At 36.4% G+C, this 14,694-nt stretch overlaps 1 protein-coding gene and 1 pseudogene across 2 annotated transcripts; both read right to left on the bottom strand.

Annotated features, from left to right (window-relative positions):
* Positions 1-18: 18 nt before the first annotated feature.
* Positions 19-2,303, bottom strand: LOC145203675 (poly [ADP-ribose] polymerase 2 pseudogene; annotated as a pseudogene). Its single transcript, XR_013853373.1, has one exon. The product of XR_013853373.1 is annotated as a poly [ADP-ribose] polymerase 2 pseudogene (transcript).
* A 1,072-nt stretch (positions 2,304-3,375) lies between these two features.
* LOC145203674 (sterol regulatory element-binding protein 1-like) lies at positions 3,376-14,367 on the bottom strand. Its single transcript, XM_080075932.1, has 19 exons — positions 14,068-14,367; positions 13,418-13,656; positions 12,996-13,226; positions 12,560-12,769; positions 12,424-12,494; positions 12,263-12,346; positions 12,007-12,191; positions 10,981-11,171; positions 10,361-10,547; positions 9,868-10,085; positions 9,228-9,465; positions 8,347-8,516; positions 7,675-7,855; positions 7,009-7,215; positions 6,415-6,568; positions 5,733-5,934; positions 3,999-4,175; positions 3,762-3,864; positions 3,376-3,698 (listed from the first exon to the last, which is right to left on the bottom strand). Exons 1-19 carry the CDS (start codon positions 14,234-14,236, stop codon positions 3,469-3,471), a joined length of 3,447 nt encoding a protein of 1,148 aa, XP_079932058.1. The 5' UTR covers positions 14,237-14,367; the 3' UTR covers positions 3,376-3,468.
* Positions 14,368-14,694: the final 327 nt, after the last annotated feature.

Raw genomic sequence — 14,694 nt, 5'->3', positions numbered from 1 at the left:
GTTTTCCAGAGGCCAAGGTGGAAGTCGTTTATCAAACTTTTTTGTTTTTATACATTACACAACCTGAGGAAAATTGCATTCGAAGCCGAAAGAACCAACGTACCACGTACAACAAAAACATATATTTTTTTTCACGCGTCACCCACATGATCGAATTATTTCAATTTTCTTTAGAAACTTAGTAAGTTTCGACACAGCTATTAATGTGCTTGTGTTCAGGAAACTTTCATAATACATTTGAAGATCAGTTTTCTGTAAACTTAACCATGGCGTTTCTTGGCCAATTTCTAATAAACGACCACATAAATCAACCTTTTCTTCTACTTACAAACTGGCCAAGAGATAAGGGGCAAGATATACAGGGCACAATCTATAAACCAATTTACAGGGTGAATTTTAAAAAAAAAACAATTAAAAAAGAAAAAATTTGCACAAAAATACAATATGAAGTTAAAAATCCAAAAGAAATCGCAAATTTCCCTTTGTGCCTTGCCCCCCAAAATGAAGGGAGTAGGATTTGCTACCATCCTTGCATGAAGTCAAAACGGAGCTGCACCAAATATCTTGGGCGAATTTGGTTGACATTGTACACAACATATTCATTATAAAGCAAAGCAGAAGATTTTGCTTCATTAACAGTTACAGGCTTTCCGCAAGGCACCACCACCTCACCATTATCAGTAGTCAAATTTTCCTCAGGATTTGGTTGTGTTTTGCCAAGACCCTTTGTAGCATGAAATCCAGATGGCATTTTGTCTGCTTCATAATCTGCTGCAAGTTTATCACAAGTATTTCCAAGAGCGACATCACAAAGTAAAACAAACCCTGTTGATTGTCTTGTGGACGCAAAGCAATAATTTGCAGATTTTGACACCATATCTGCAAAATATACACCCTTTCCGAACATATACCCTGTACTTGGAGCCTCTGGAGGAGCTATTCTTAAACCTTGTTGCAAAATACTACACCAATTTGTCAGTCTTGATCCATGCCATAAAAGCATGCGGTTTCCAATATCTTTTCGAAATGTTTGATCAGCTTTACTTTTACAAACTGAAAACACATTTTCCACTTTAAGGTTGTAATTGTTATGTGTTGAAGCATGAGTATTTAAAGCGTAAAGTTGAATGAGTTTAAACTCAGGGCTATCACTTGGCATAGCAGATAATTCACACTGAAGAGATCTGTAGTGGGAATCCAATGGGTTTTCTTTAGGACATTTGCTATTGGTCTCATCAATAATAGCAATTGCAACTTTTATGTCACTTAAGGCTTGCAAAAGTTCAAGTTTTGGTTTCATCTCAGCCACACTATGTATTACTGGGGGTCTTTTCATACCAAAATCATGAGGAATCCTTGTGTAAAACTCATTACATGCCTCCACAATGCCCTTGTGGTTTCTCTTTTGCAAACATTTTTCAAGCCTTTTTAATGTGCTGTACCCCGCTTTGATTTGCTTGTCATTCAGCTTTCCCAGTGGTGCCCTTTTAATGTTATATTGCATTTCTTTGACACTCGCTTCAAACTCTGTCTGATCAAATATCAAAGAAATTAAATCCTGCAACTCTTTAGAAAGTTTGGACTCTATTTTCGGTTGCAATTTTGGTTCAACTTTTTCAGGCAGTTGGTTATCGCCATAATCCATTTCTAGCAGATCATACTTGCCATTAAACTTTTCAAAACAATTTCTCATTTCCCAAAGGTTTTTCGTCTTGTCAAGAAACTTCTTTTCAAACACTTCAATTGCCCTATTTAGTGGTAATTCCTGTAGATTTGTTCCAGCAATTTTTCCCACCCTTCCCCACCGAAACCATGTAAAGTACTGTGGCTTGCTGTCATGTTTTAAAAGTTGAATTAGGTAATATTTGTTGTTGTTTCTTCCTACATTTGTTTGATTCAGCATTGCATTGTATACAGATTCTCCATTTACATAAACATGATAATTTTTCTGACATCGGATACATTCTTCATCAACTGGCACCACACCCTTGAATGTAATGGTCTTATTGACAACTTCTTCAGGAGTTTTGTCAAGTTCAACCTCTTGCTTGATCTTCACTTCAACATTATTTGTTTTCTTCTGCTTTTTCACCTCCGCTGGCTGTGCAGATTGTCGTTTTCTCCGTTTTAATTTATGGTCATTATTAGTTTGATTTTGACGCTCCTGCAAGGGCGCCTCAGGTTCTTGTTTCACAGGTTTATTTCTGGTCGACCTTCGAGTTGGTCTTTGACTCATTGCAGAATGTAAGCACAGAATTTTAGTCACAACTAACTCTAATACATAGAAATACAAATATGTCACAACATGTTTGTTTCTTTAAAACAGGGGTCGGCAACCCCTGGCCCAAAGTTGGCTGCGAGGTGGCTAGTCATGGCATGTCAGCCAATTTGCTATTTTATATTGAAGTAACAATTAAACCTGTTACACTGCTTGTTTTTTTGTTTTTACCATGCCATTGTCTTAAAATTAAGCCAGCCTTACATGCAAAAAACGCTCTGCTTTCTATTTATTGTCAATATCAGCTGGCACAAACCACTATTATATAGAAAGAATGTTGGGACGCGAGGTCATTAAAACAGGGAAATAACAAGTAAATTGGCTGCGTCGCCAAAAAGGTTGCCGACCCCTGCATTAAATACAATATGTTTAAAAAACCATGAGACATACAGTTATTGAGTTATTGATGATTTAATTTAATTAATAATAAATTTATGGGACTATTGTTCATCAAAAAGAACATTAGAAAAACTTCTAGTTCTATCCTATTCCTATATTTATAGTTTTATAATACCTAAAGCAGTTTTAAAACTAATTTAAGGCTTTTTTGCTAAATTAATATATTATTCACAAACTATTTGTCATTTTCGTCCAGGGCAACAAGAATTGTTAAACTTTTAAATCACAGTTTATTGAAAATCGTTAACTTGATTAAACATTTTTTGTCAAAACTTTCAAGGACAACTTGGATTTTTCACGAGCCCCTTTTTCGAAAACTGTAGTCACCAACCACCTAACCAACTGACCTGATATTAAGTATATTAATTCCTTGTAAACTATAAACACTTGCTTTCAAAAATCAAATGCCAACAAACATTTTTACAAGTAACTTAACAACAAAACCAACTTCGAGATTTTCGCGAAATAATTCCCGCCAAAAACCAACCAAGCGTATCGAGCAAGCTATTTTTCCCACCAACCTGTAGCTTTTTCTTATGTAACTTCTGTTTTCTTTTGTTATTAACTGCAACGCCAAGTTAAATTGGAATCAAAAATATCATGAGAAGGTATTAAATTAACTTGTTGAACGAAGACCTGTTTTGACTTCTAGCTGTACCTCTATGAACGTGTAGTATCTCAAGGTGCACAAAAACCAATAAAATGGCAAAAAACGAAACATCTGTATTTACAACAAAACTCGACACAAGTGTTAAATAAGCAATTGCCAAAGAAAAGAAAAGAGAAATATCTTAAGCAGCAGAAACTTGAACTTGATCGTCGCACTGAATTAACATTTTTCTGCACTCTTTCACGCCCTTTTTATCCCCAAGAATCTCCATTTTAGCTAGGGCGTCCCGTAACATTACTTCCTTCCCACCAGATGTAACTAAAGACTGGGGCAGATATTTGGCAGCCAGCCGGGCAGCAGCGACCTGCTCTCTTGCACCAGGTTGCGGTGGATCGTTCGTCTCCGAATCATCTGCAAATGATCATTTAGAAAAAAACATTTACATTTAATGGGGTTAAAATCGAATTATCATACTCTTTGAATGGTGACGCCTCCGCAAAGTGCTGTTAAGAAGCAGATGCGTCTTGGTTGGACAAGCTCCCGCCATCATACGCAAGGTCGCTTCATGCAAGTATATCTGTACAAAATATGGTGGAAATGAACCATCATAACATATGTTATTTTACATTATGACAAATTTGCATTTTTATTAAATATTCCTGTAAACGTCAATGGCTACACCAGTCATAAAAATTTGTTAGCCAAATGTACCTTTGATTGTGTCGCTGGTATCTTAGTTGCTATTATTCGCAAAAGGTTCAAATCGGCTTCGAAACCAGACAGCTGTTCCACGGGTGCTCGTCTGGTGATGCCATCAGCACACATTGTACACTCCCACATACCAGTTCTCGTGGCTAGCAGCCATTCACATGCGATCATATGGAAAGCCTGTCAAGCAGACAAGTAAGACTGTAAACGCACATGACTTGTTGTGTATCAGGTTTGTTAATAAAGTCTCCAGCAAAAAGTGTGCTATGTTTGAAATATATGCCTGCATAAAAAACTGTGATAAAAAAACATCATTCATTTGGCAAAGGCAAATGGCCTGCAGCGGTGCCAACAGTTTCAAAACATATTTACAACAAGGCCAAGTGCTTCAGAACTAAATAAATGTTATTTCCGGCCTCTAGCTTAAGCTGCATCTGCTTATCGTTATGGACTGCTTGATATTTCAGTTTTTTACTCTGCATCTAAATTGGTTTGAAGCTAGAGTTGCGAGTTGATATTGCACTGTTGATACACTGCACATCAACAACATATGTCAGTGCAATGCAACTACAATGCACAGTCAACAGCAACATTGTGTTAATAGAGTATGACCTTTATAGGATATCTTTCCCTGTGAACACAAGTGCTTGCTATGTGCTAAGAGTGATCAACTACTTCTGTGCTGTAGAGTAAAACATATCAAAGCATACTAGGAACTTCAACATAATGGCATAAATTTTAATTATTTTCCTGTTTTCAAGACACGGATGATAATGGTATGTAATAAATCTGGATAAATACAAAGTATGATTTACTGCAGTGGTTCCCAAACTATGGTACGCGTACCACTAGTGGTACGTGAAGGTCTCCAAGGTGGTACGCGAGCAACTTATTCAGTTCACACCAAACGATCGCAAATGATCTTCTAGTGATAACTATTTTAATTTACACAAGTTACGTAGAGCGTGAAATTTCATACTATATAAAATTTCCTTGGTGTATCCCTACTAAATTCTAATTCCTTGGTGTATTGATTGACGCATCGAACTGTAAAGCAGGCTTTCTTTGTGACGAAATAGGTGTATTATGACGTTATGAATCTGTTATTACGACGTAATAAATCCTTAAAGTCAGATTTTGTAATATGCTACTAGTTGTGTTAACAGTGGCACTGTAGCCAGGGCGGTAAAAGTTTGACTAATTTTTGTTTAATATTTACGAGCCTTTGGTTACTAAAGGCTAAAGTTACTAAGGTAAAGTTAGTTAGTAAAGTTTAGTAACATTTTTATTCATTAAACATTTTGTCCATCATTTTTTATTTGCGAATTCTGGAGTTTTCTGACAATTATTGTAGGTGGTACGAGAACGCTGCATGAACCCAAAAAATGGTACGCGAGCAGATAAAGTTTGGGAACCACTGATTTACTGTATGCAGATTCATAAAAAATGTATCCTATGCTCTAGTTAAGGTAGTGTTTTGGTTAATCTCATAAAACAGATTGAGAAATGGAGTGGTTACAGATCAGAATTGTCCAAACTGCACTCAATACAGGACTTGGATGGTAGATTATCCTAATAAAGAGATCTGCTAAAAAACACAATAACTGCAACATGCTGGCTTAATGCTTTCTTAACATGTGAAGTCACTCAACTTTCATATACTGCTTTGTAGCTAAAGTAATTTTTAAATGCAAGATTGTTAGATGAAAACATCCATGCATGCTACTGTACACTTACAGCAGTAGTTGGGTTTCGGTCTTGCTGGTTCATTAAGCTTTGTTTTAGCAGTTTAGTGGCCTGGGCACACCTCTGCGAAACTACTTGGAACGATGGGGATAGCTGATTAACAATTGATGGATTTTTGACAATCTCTTCTTCCAGTATCATGAAGTCACGTCTTGCAACAAATGACCACATCAATGCTCTGGGAAGTGGATTTCTGGAAAAGCACACAATTAATGAGTTTTATACTTTGTTGGTTGGTGCGTTGTAAAGTATGTTAAAAGATTTTGTAAATTTTAGTTGGATTCACCCATTTTTCACCCCTAAACCTTAAAATATTCGTTTTCGGGTTTAACAGTCCTTTAGATCAGCAATAAAACCCCTAATGTGCTGAAACTTCAAGCAGTTGTTTGTAGTGAGTTTCTTGTTGGTATTTTAAAATTTCAACTCAATGGACCCCGTGGCTACATTTAAAGCCTATAATAAGTGTACAACGTATGTATACATGAGACAGTCAACCTGACAGAAGTCCCACGGGAAGGACTTTTTTTTACATGTTTTAGCTTACCCAAGTTAAGTTCTGTCTGGCTAGGTACCCATTACCAAAATTTTTGCAACATCAACATGCAGGATCCAAAAAAAAAAAAAACTCATAACAACATTGACTTAAGCACATGTGGCCAAAGTGGCCACTCACTTGGTGTCCATAAGCTTTTTGGGTGGTCTTTCCACAGTCTGGTATAATTCAGAAGCAGATTTTTCATCACCAAGTAACCAATAGGCAGCAATAGATGTAACCGCCCACCAAAATCTGCACTCTGAATCATATCTTTCATCGATCTTTAAGATATCTGCAACACAAAAAAGCTACTTAAAACCGAAAAATTAACATATTTGACTGCATATATAACACGGTAGAGCTACTAACACCATACGTTTCTCCTGATCCAAAAGTGCATAATTTTCGACAGGTGGCGCAAAGAGCACTTTTTTCATTTAAAACGGTATATCTCAAAAAATGCTAACGGTTAGGGCTATTAGGGTTGGGGTAAGGTGTTAGCACTTAAAATTCAATAAAACTAACCCAAAAAATTAGTTACTAATGTAAAAATTTTATGTAAATATTTCCCAGCCCAACCCATTTATAGCCGCTAAATAAATAATTCAGCTCTTTACGCCACCTATCGAAAATTAAGCACTTTTGGATCAGGAGAAACATATGGTGTTAGTAGCTCTACCATATAACACAACAGTTTAAAAAATATCATTGCAAAATTTTTAATTCTCATACTTTCTGTGCATTCTGAGACCAATTGCAGATACTGAAGTGCTTCATGTGAGGGTGTATTTAGTTTAGACTTTCTTCGAGCCTTTTTGTCGCCGTTTCTATGTTGATCAAGTGTATCTTCGTCAATTTCAGTTGGGTTAACGAGAGTGTAAGCTGCTTTTTGCAGCATTGTTTGTCGAAAGTTGTATGCAGCATGTGACAAGGGGTCAGCTGGAAAAAAAATCGGCCAGTTTTAAAGGGCTGTTAGGATTTTTTCTCCTTGTAATGCCTACAGTCTGCAACATTTTGCAATCTTTAGACTTTAGAATACTCTACCAAGAATACTAAAAAAGTACTAAAAAATGAAAAGTTATGCAACAGCATGTATCAAACTAAAAAACCTATGCATAGTATATGAATGATGCTTTTGCCTGTTTTGAAAAAAATATTTTTGATGCAGGTGAAAATTGCTACAAGTTTCATCATTGGCCAAGGAAACATTTTGCCAAAAATCACTAAATTTCTGCAAAAAGTTACAATGACAAATCATTTAAGACACAGATAAATGACTGGGATCAGCCCTGAAGTGCCAATGCAGACCAGCGATCCTGGCACATTCGTATATAAAGCATATGCCTTTAGTTTGCCCAGCATACTATTATTGCATGACAGATTATATTCGAAGCTTACTTTTGTCAGCTACTGTTGTGAAGTTGATATTTACTTCGTCTTCTTCTTCACTTTCAGATTCATTCGACCAAGTTTCGTCGACAACAAATCGATGTCCCAGTGGGTGACAGAGCCATCGCAGTTCGTCTGAAGCATCAGTGTGGTTTGCCATCACCTTTCGACTCTTACTGAGAAAGTATCTCTAAAAAAAGAAATGTAATGTAAAAGCATCAATCCAATAAATGATAAGCTTCAGACAGTGCACACACACACTGTTTTTACCTACAAGGTCTCATAAGTGACAGTCATGACAAGATATATTGGCTAGCGTCGCCTTCCCATGGCACATAAGTTTGTTGGGAGTAACAGGCAGAAAGGCCATGCCTTACCTACTATGTTCGATGCCACAAGAATTGTAATGCATATTTAAAAATCTTGCCATGCATTAGGTAAATCAACATCAACAATCAACAAATTTTGCTGTTTTGTTTGGAGTAGGAGAGTAAATGATCAATTTTCATTTGTTTTTTAAACTAAAATTTTGCTATTTTTTTAATAATTGCATTTTTACCTTAAATGTTTTATTATCTTTCAGTCTAATTGTGCCATTTTGTCAACTTTTAGAGTTTTTCACTATTTTTAAACAATTTTCCCTTTTAATCGGCACATTTTTATTTCATTTTTCCCACTTACAAAAGTCCATTTTAGGATCCTGGGCGCGGTCTTTTTCATTCTGATGGCTGTCGTGGCATAAATACTTGATGCAATGCCAGGTGGGGTGGTCTTCCATCCAGCCACTTCACACAAGTTAATGGAACTCAAAGAGTAAACAAATCCAATCACCTTACTACCTTCAATCTTTCCTGCAACAAAATTACTTCAGTTTTACAAAACTTTCTTTCAATAATGAACAAGTTTTTACTGTACTGGCTGCAATGCCAAGTTGCAAGGTAAACTTATAACTAGGGATGGGCCAAGCCGAGCCAGAACCCGAGTACTCGGTACCGAGCATTGCTGTTTTTGGTGCTCGGTGCTCGGCCTAGCAGTTGCACAAACTGACCCGAGCACGAAACTTGCATATTCATGCTAACATCCAAAAATTTTGTTTGAAAGGGTATACAGGAACAAAAATGACTGTTTATTCAAATGCGTTATAATTGTGAAAAAAACGCGTACTTCAGTGGCAGCTTAATACACCGCTGGTGACGTCAGTGACCTTGTAATACTAAAACTTGTGTCTAATAGGGAATGTTTGTGACGTCCGAGCGTTAACATGAGATGCTTGGTGCTCGACCAAACAGAACACTTGTAGTTTTGGCACATCCCTACTTATAACCATAACATAACACAGAGAATTAGGTTGTTTTTCTGTTTAAATGTACTAATGTTGATGGGTTGTCTGGATATATTCACATGACAAAACAACACCAAATATTAAACGGCAGTTTTTCTGGTCACTAAAAAATTTGGTAATTTTACATTTTAAGAAGGCATAAAAAATGCCATGTCCGTTTTGCTGGATAATTAGTTACCTTCGTCGATCTCTAACATTTGATTTATTTACATAGTTATACCTGTTAAATGGAGTTGGTCAAGTTTATGGTAAACTTGTGCTGCATCGCGAGCTGAGTTTCTGACAGAAAGCTGACTTTTGTATCGAGCCAACCATGGACCAAATCTGGTTACACCAAGTCCGAGACGAAACAAGTTCCACATGAGCGCACACCACTGATCAAACTTCGATGTTGGAAGGGGACGACCAATGGCGTGAAGGCTTTGGCGCAGCTGGTAGTCAGCGGCAACATAGTTGTGCTACATGAAAATATAGGTAGATATTAATTTGTTTGTAAACATATTTGTGCAAACAAATGTTTATGCAGTAAGTTATTAATTAACTAAATCAACTCTTGCATTAGCACAACACAGAATGTATATGAAACCTTGGTTAATTGGGTCCAGTTAATCTGGATCTTCACCTAATTGGGACAAAACTTGAGGTACAAATGATTTGTAATGTGGAAAGGCTTTAACTAATCGACATTAGTTAATCGGGATCTTCGTCTAATTCGGACAAAACTTGAGGCACAAACTACAAATGTATTTTAATGTGGTAAGTTTAACTAATCGACATCGGTTAATCCGGATCTTTACCTATTCAGGACATTTTTTGGGTACAAACGGGTCTGGATTAACCAAGGTTTACTGTATATATACCTTTGCTAGATCTTTTTCTGCTTGTTTTCGATGCCTCCAATATCTGGTTGAGGATTTTGAGTTGGCTTCAGTCAATGGTTCACCAGATACTAGCAGTTTCCACAGTATAGCGAGAGATATAAATCCATTCACAAACCAAGCAATTAGAGTAGGAAACATCCAATCCCACCAACCATCCGATGTCAATGTTGAAATGTCGAGACCCAATACCGATCGACCTTTAAAATTGTTAGTTGTTTTTACTAGCATTTAACAAAATTATTGATCTTTGGTGTAACTATTTCATAGCATTTTGAATAAAATTGGATAAATCATTAAAGTTAAATAAAACGTTTTAAGATATATGATATTTTTTGAATTTTAGTTTCTGACTGAGTCTTATGTAAAAATGTTCAAAATTACAAAAATTTTGTTGACTTTCTGGTGCCAAAAAACTGAGAAAAAGTTAGATTTTAGTTTTTTACTTCTCGTTCATAACATACATTTTACTTACCAACTATAACATGGTCGGTTTGATGAGAAGTTTGGCCACTGTTAGGGGCAAAAGCTCGGAGCAAAGAATTGGTTGGGTTAAGAATAAGGCAAGTGAACATAAAAACACAGAGCGCTGCCCGACTTCTATCAAGTAATCCTGCTGTTGTGGTGGATGTCGTGCTCATTGTATTGCGCTCATTTCGTTGCTGTAAAAAATTTTGACCTTGTAAAATTTAGAGTTAAAGCAAGCATGTACAGATTTAGCCACCATAAATAAGCTGGCCAAGAAGGTGTGTTTTTGCTGCAGAAAAAAATTAGATGTTAACTATATTTTTAAAAAGTACTGTGACAAAAAAATATTTCTCAAGGTTATTTTATTCAAACTCAAAAAATTAAAATTCATTGCTTTTTAGACACAATGAACACCAGTATTTCTATTCTATTTCTATATGATTTTAAAGACTGACAGTGCCTGTAAATAGGCAAAATAAAAATCTTTTTTTACAACTTCTTGTCATATAATTGTAAGTCAAAAGCATTTTTCATGTATTATTGTGATTTAAAATTTTACCAAATCAAATTTGTCAAAAAAATCTGAATAAAAATTCAAACATCAGTACTGAACAACCACAAACCTACCTGTACTTCATTCCCAGTCAACAGTTCATCGATGCTCTGGGAAGCCTGGGAGTCGAACTCACTCATTAATGGGAGTCCTGGTGAATCAGGATCAGAGTGGGGTGGAGTTTGCATTGAGCTTGGAAATGGAAGATCACAGTTATCATCGTCAAGAAGGTTGATGTCACTTTTAACCAGATCTCGTATCGATACTATAGACAAGAAAACATATATTTGACGTTTTCATCACCATCAGTTCACATCATCCTGTATGTCCATTTGGTCAATGACAAGATTTGCAAATTATTATTTTCTATGTTACCCCTTTCCCCCTTTCCTCTTTTAACCACATTTATTTATACAACATCTTTTATAGTTTAAAATGCATTCATTAAACTCAGGTAAAAAAATCACTTTTTTGTAGCATGCTTCACACTGCTAAAAATGTGGTTAGTTGTAGGGATGTGCCAAAACTGCAAACGTTCTGTTTGGTCGAGCACCGAGCATCTCTCGTTAATGCTCGGTGCATTATGATGTCACAAAAATCCCCTTTCTACGTATTAGCTCTACAAGGTCTTTTACATCACCAGCGGTGTATTAAGCTGTACAAGCCCCAGAAGTACACGTTTTTCCACCATCTATAACATTTGAAAAATGATTCGTTTTTGTTCATAGACACCCTTTCGAACACTAGTTACGTATGCTAGCAAGGCATGAATATGCAAATTTAATGCTCGGGTCTGTTCGTGTAACTGCTCGGCCGAGCACCGAGCATCAAAAACAGCGATGCTCGGTACCGAGTACTCAGGTTCTGGCTCGGCGCATCCCTAGTTAGTTGCACATTGGTTTATAACATATTTCATGCAATTGCATAGTTACTTGATGCAGGTAATGTGAATTACAAGTCTACTACTTGTCAGGAAAAGGTCTGGCCAATCACTTAATCTGGTTAAGTGCATAAAAAAGCTTGGCCAATTAAAAGTCTAAATATTATCCGCATCTGTCTGTAAGCATGTTTATACGTATGGAAAGAAGAACTTTTCTTACACTTGTCATTAGATTCCAAGTAGTGTTTCTTTAACAGCCGATTTTCTGCTTTTAACCTCCGATTGACATTTGAAAGAAACTTTATGTAATCAATTGCTTTCTTTAACACGGCGGCTTTGTTGAGTTTTGCTTCTGGGCCAATCAGAAGATCTTTCAGCTCTATAATCTTGTCATTAATTGAAGACCTGCCAAACGAAGAATGGTTATCATAAATTTACAAACAAAATTTTTCTTAAATACGACATTTACAGTATACCTGTATCGCTTTTCAATAGCATTGTGAGATGACCTCGGTTTTTGCTGGGTTTGCTTTGATTCTACTTTTGAAGTAGAAGGCAACCTATAGTATAACAAACAATTTGTAATTAAGACCACTTTTAAACAGATTAATTTCAGCCAAGCCTTGAAAGTACCAACCGTTGAATAGTCAGTTTTCCTCCATCAACCACCATAGGCATCGATGCTATAAAGGTATTTCCTTGCAATGTCTGTTGACATAGAGAATTTTCAATCAAAAAGGTCTGAGAGAATGGAAAAAATCTTGAATACTCACTGTTTGTGCAACTGGTGGGGATTCTGAGATTCTTGTCGGGGAGGGGACAGGGGTGAGGTTAAGTGAAGTGATCTGAGCTGTATTTGGAGATGCAGCCTGCTGTTGCAAGATGAGTTGGTCTTGTAATTGTTTATTATTCTGTAGTGTTGCCAAAATTGCCTGCATTTGGGCTTGCGACTGGCTTGGTGGTGATGCTGCGATAACTGGAAGCTGCATAAAAAAATACAACCAAGGTTATTTTGAAACCCATAGCTTAACTTAAAATGTAAGTTTCCCAAATGTTCTCATTTAGTATTTGTAAAAAAATCCTTGTTTTAAGAAGGGTCATAGCCATATTTTTATTGCCAGACAAAACTTGCTAGTATAGATTTTTAAAATTTGCTAGAACAGATTTTTAAAATTTGCTAGTACAGATTTTTTTCATGAAAAATTGTACCGTAATTGGTGTTGATGTCAAGGTTTGGGTAGGTACAACAGTCTGTGGAATAATTCCAATAGTCTGTTGTTGTTGCCCATTGGGGGACATTAGGAGTGCTTGCAGATTAGGACTGTTTGACTGCTGCTGTTGCACTGTTTGAACTTGGGGGTGTTGATTGACAGGCGATATCTGCCTTACTTCGGATTGGTACCGTATTGGTGCAACAGTTGCTGTTGGTACCTCTGGAATCTGACAAAAAAGGGTTGTAACGGTTACAAAAAGTTGATGGAACATGGCTAAAACAAGCTGCAGCGACATTGGATAGAAACCAGCCAAATAAACATAGAGTGGGATTCAACAAAAATGCTATTAAAAAAAGTGTAAACTTTGATGAAAAAGCTTGTAAAAAAAAGAACCGTGCTTCTGAAAAATGTACGCACCTTAGGTATTGGTGGTTTGGTTTCTGGGGGTGTTGAAGGTGGCAAGAGATATTGACCAACTTTCGGCGGAGAACTCGTACTCGGTAAATTTGAAACATTTTCCTTGATACTAAGGGGGCTTGGGGCAGGTGCTGCATTTAGGAGATCGTTTAGAGATTGTCGTCCCACAGTACCGGACACCTCAGAATTGGATAGCTCAATTTCTGCTTGCTTCTCACTGTGTATACCTTGGATCAAATCTGAGTAACAAAAATAAACAGTGTGAGAGAATATACAGAAAACTATAACATTTTGGAATTGATAGTTTATAGAAATAATCAGACAATGCTACCTGTCCTGTGTTATCCAAGCTAGTTGAAACCAATATTTTTCTGAAATATAAATCGACAAGCAAAACAATAAATAATCAGAGTCTTATTATTGTCAAGGAAACGCAAACAACATTTAAAAAGCAGTAAGTAGTGAAAAAGTGTTTTAAACTGTTATTAGCAGCTATGACCAGAGTAGTTCTATGCGATGATCAAACAACAATTTGTTTGCCACAACATAATGAATTCGAGGCTACTGAAAAAATAAATGACGTTCAAATAAGAAATGGAAAATTGATAACAGTACTTTATTTGAAACTATTTGACGGTATGAAATCTTACCATCAATTTCGGCCATCCAATTGTGCTCCATTAGCTCTTGTCCTGAAATCAGGCTCTCAGAAATGTTGTTAAGAGCTGAGAAATCATTCTGATCAATGTCGTTGACATCAACTGCCTCAATCGCATCATCAACAGTCTCTTTTCCCCACATATAAGATGCCAAATCCATGATGGCAAAACAAATTTTTGTTTTCTTGTAAAATTAGTTTTTTTGGCTCTAGCCTTGCGGCCAATTATTATGTAAGGTAAACTCACAGTATATAAGGAGTTTATATCTCCTGCAATTCCAAACAATATACTTGTAACAATTTTAAACAAAACAATATTTGATTATCTGACAGAATAATTCATTAACACTTCTAAAAAGCTCTCTCCAAAACACTACAAATTAATATCTCATTAATACTTAGCTGCTGTACACGTGGAGTGGTTAATAATTACAACTTCACTCCTAAAACATATTCAAAACACCGCTTTATTATCAAAACCTTCATTATTTTAGATCCCAGCAATGCTGAATGTTGATTTTCTTTTCCTTCGCAGAATGAGACCACTTGCTCTCGACCAATCAGAGCGCAGAACCGACAGTGGCGTGATGTTACGTCACAATGCGTGAACGTGAATGCT

The sequence above is a fragment of the Phallusia mammillata genome, chromosome 8 (assembly GCF_965637545.1).
Source record: "Phallusia mammillata chromosome 8, kaPhaMamm4.hap1.1, whole genome shotgun sequence".
NCBI lineage: Eukaryota > Metazoa > Chordata > Ascidiacea > Phlebobranchia > Ascidiidae > Phallusia > Phallusia mammillata.
The sequence above is the reverse complement of the archived record's forward strand: the minus strand, read 5'-3'. Positions and strand labels throughout refer to the sequence as shown.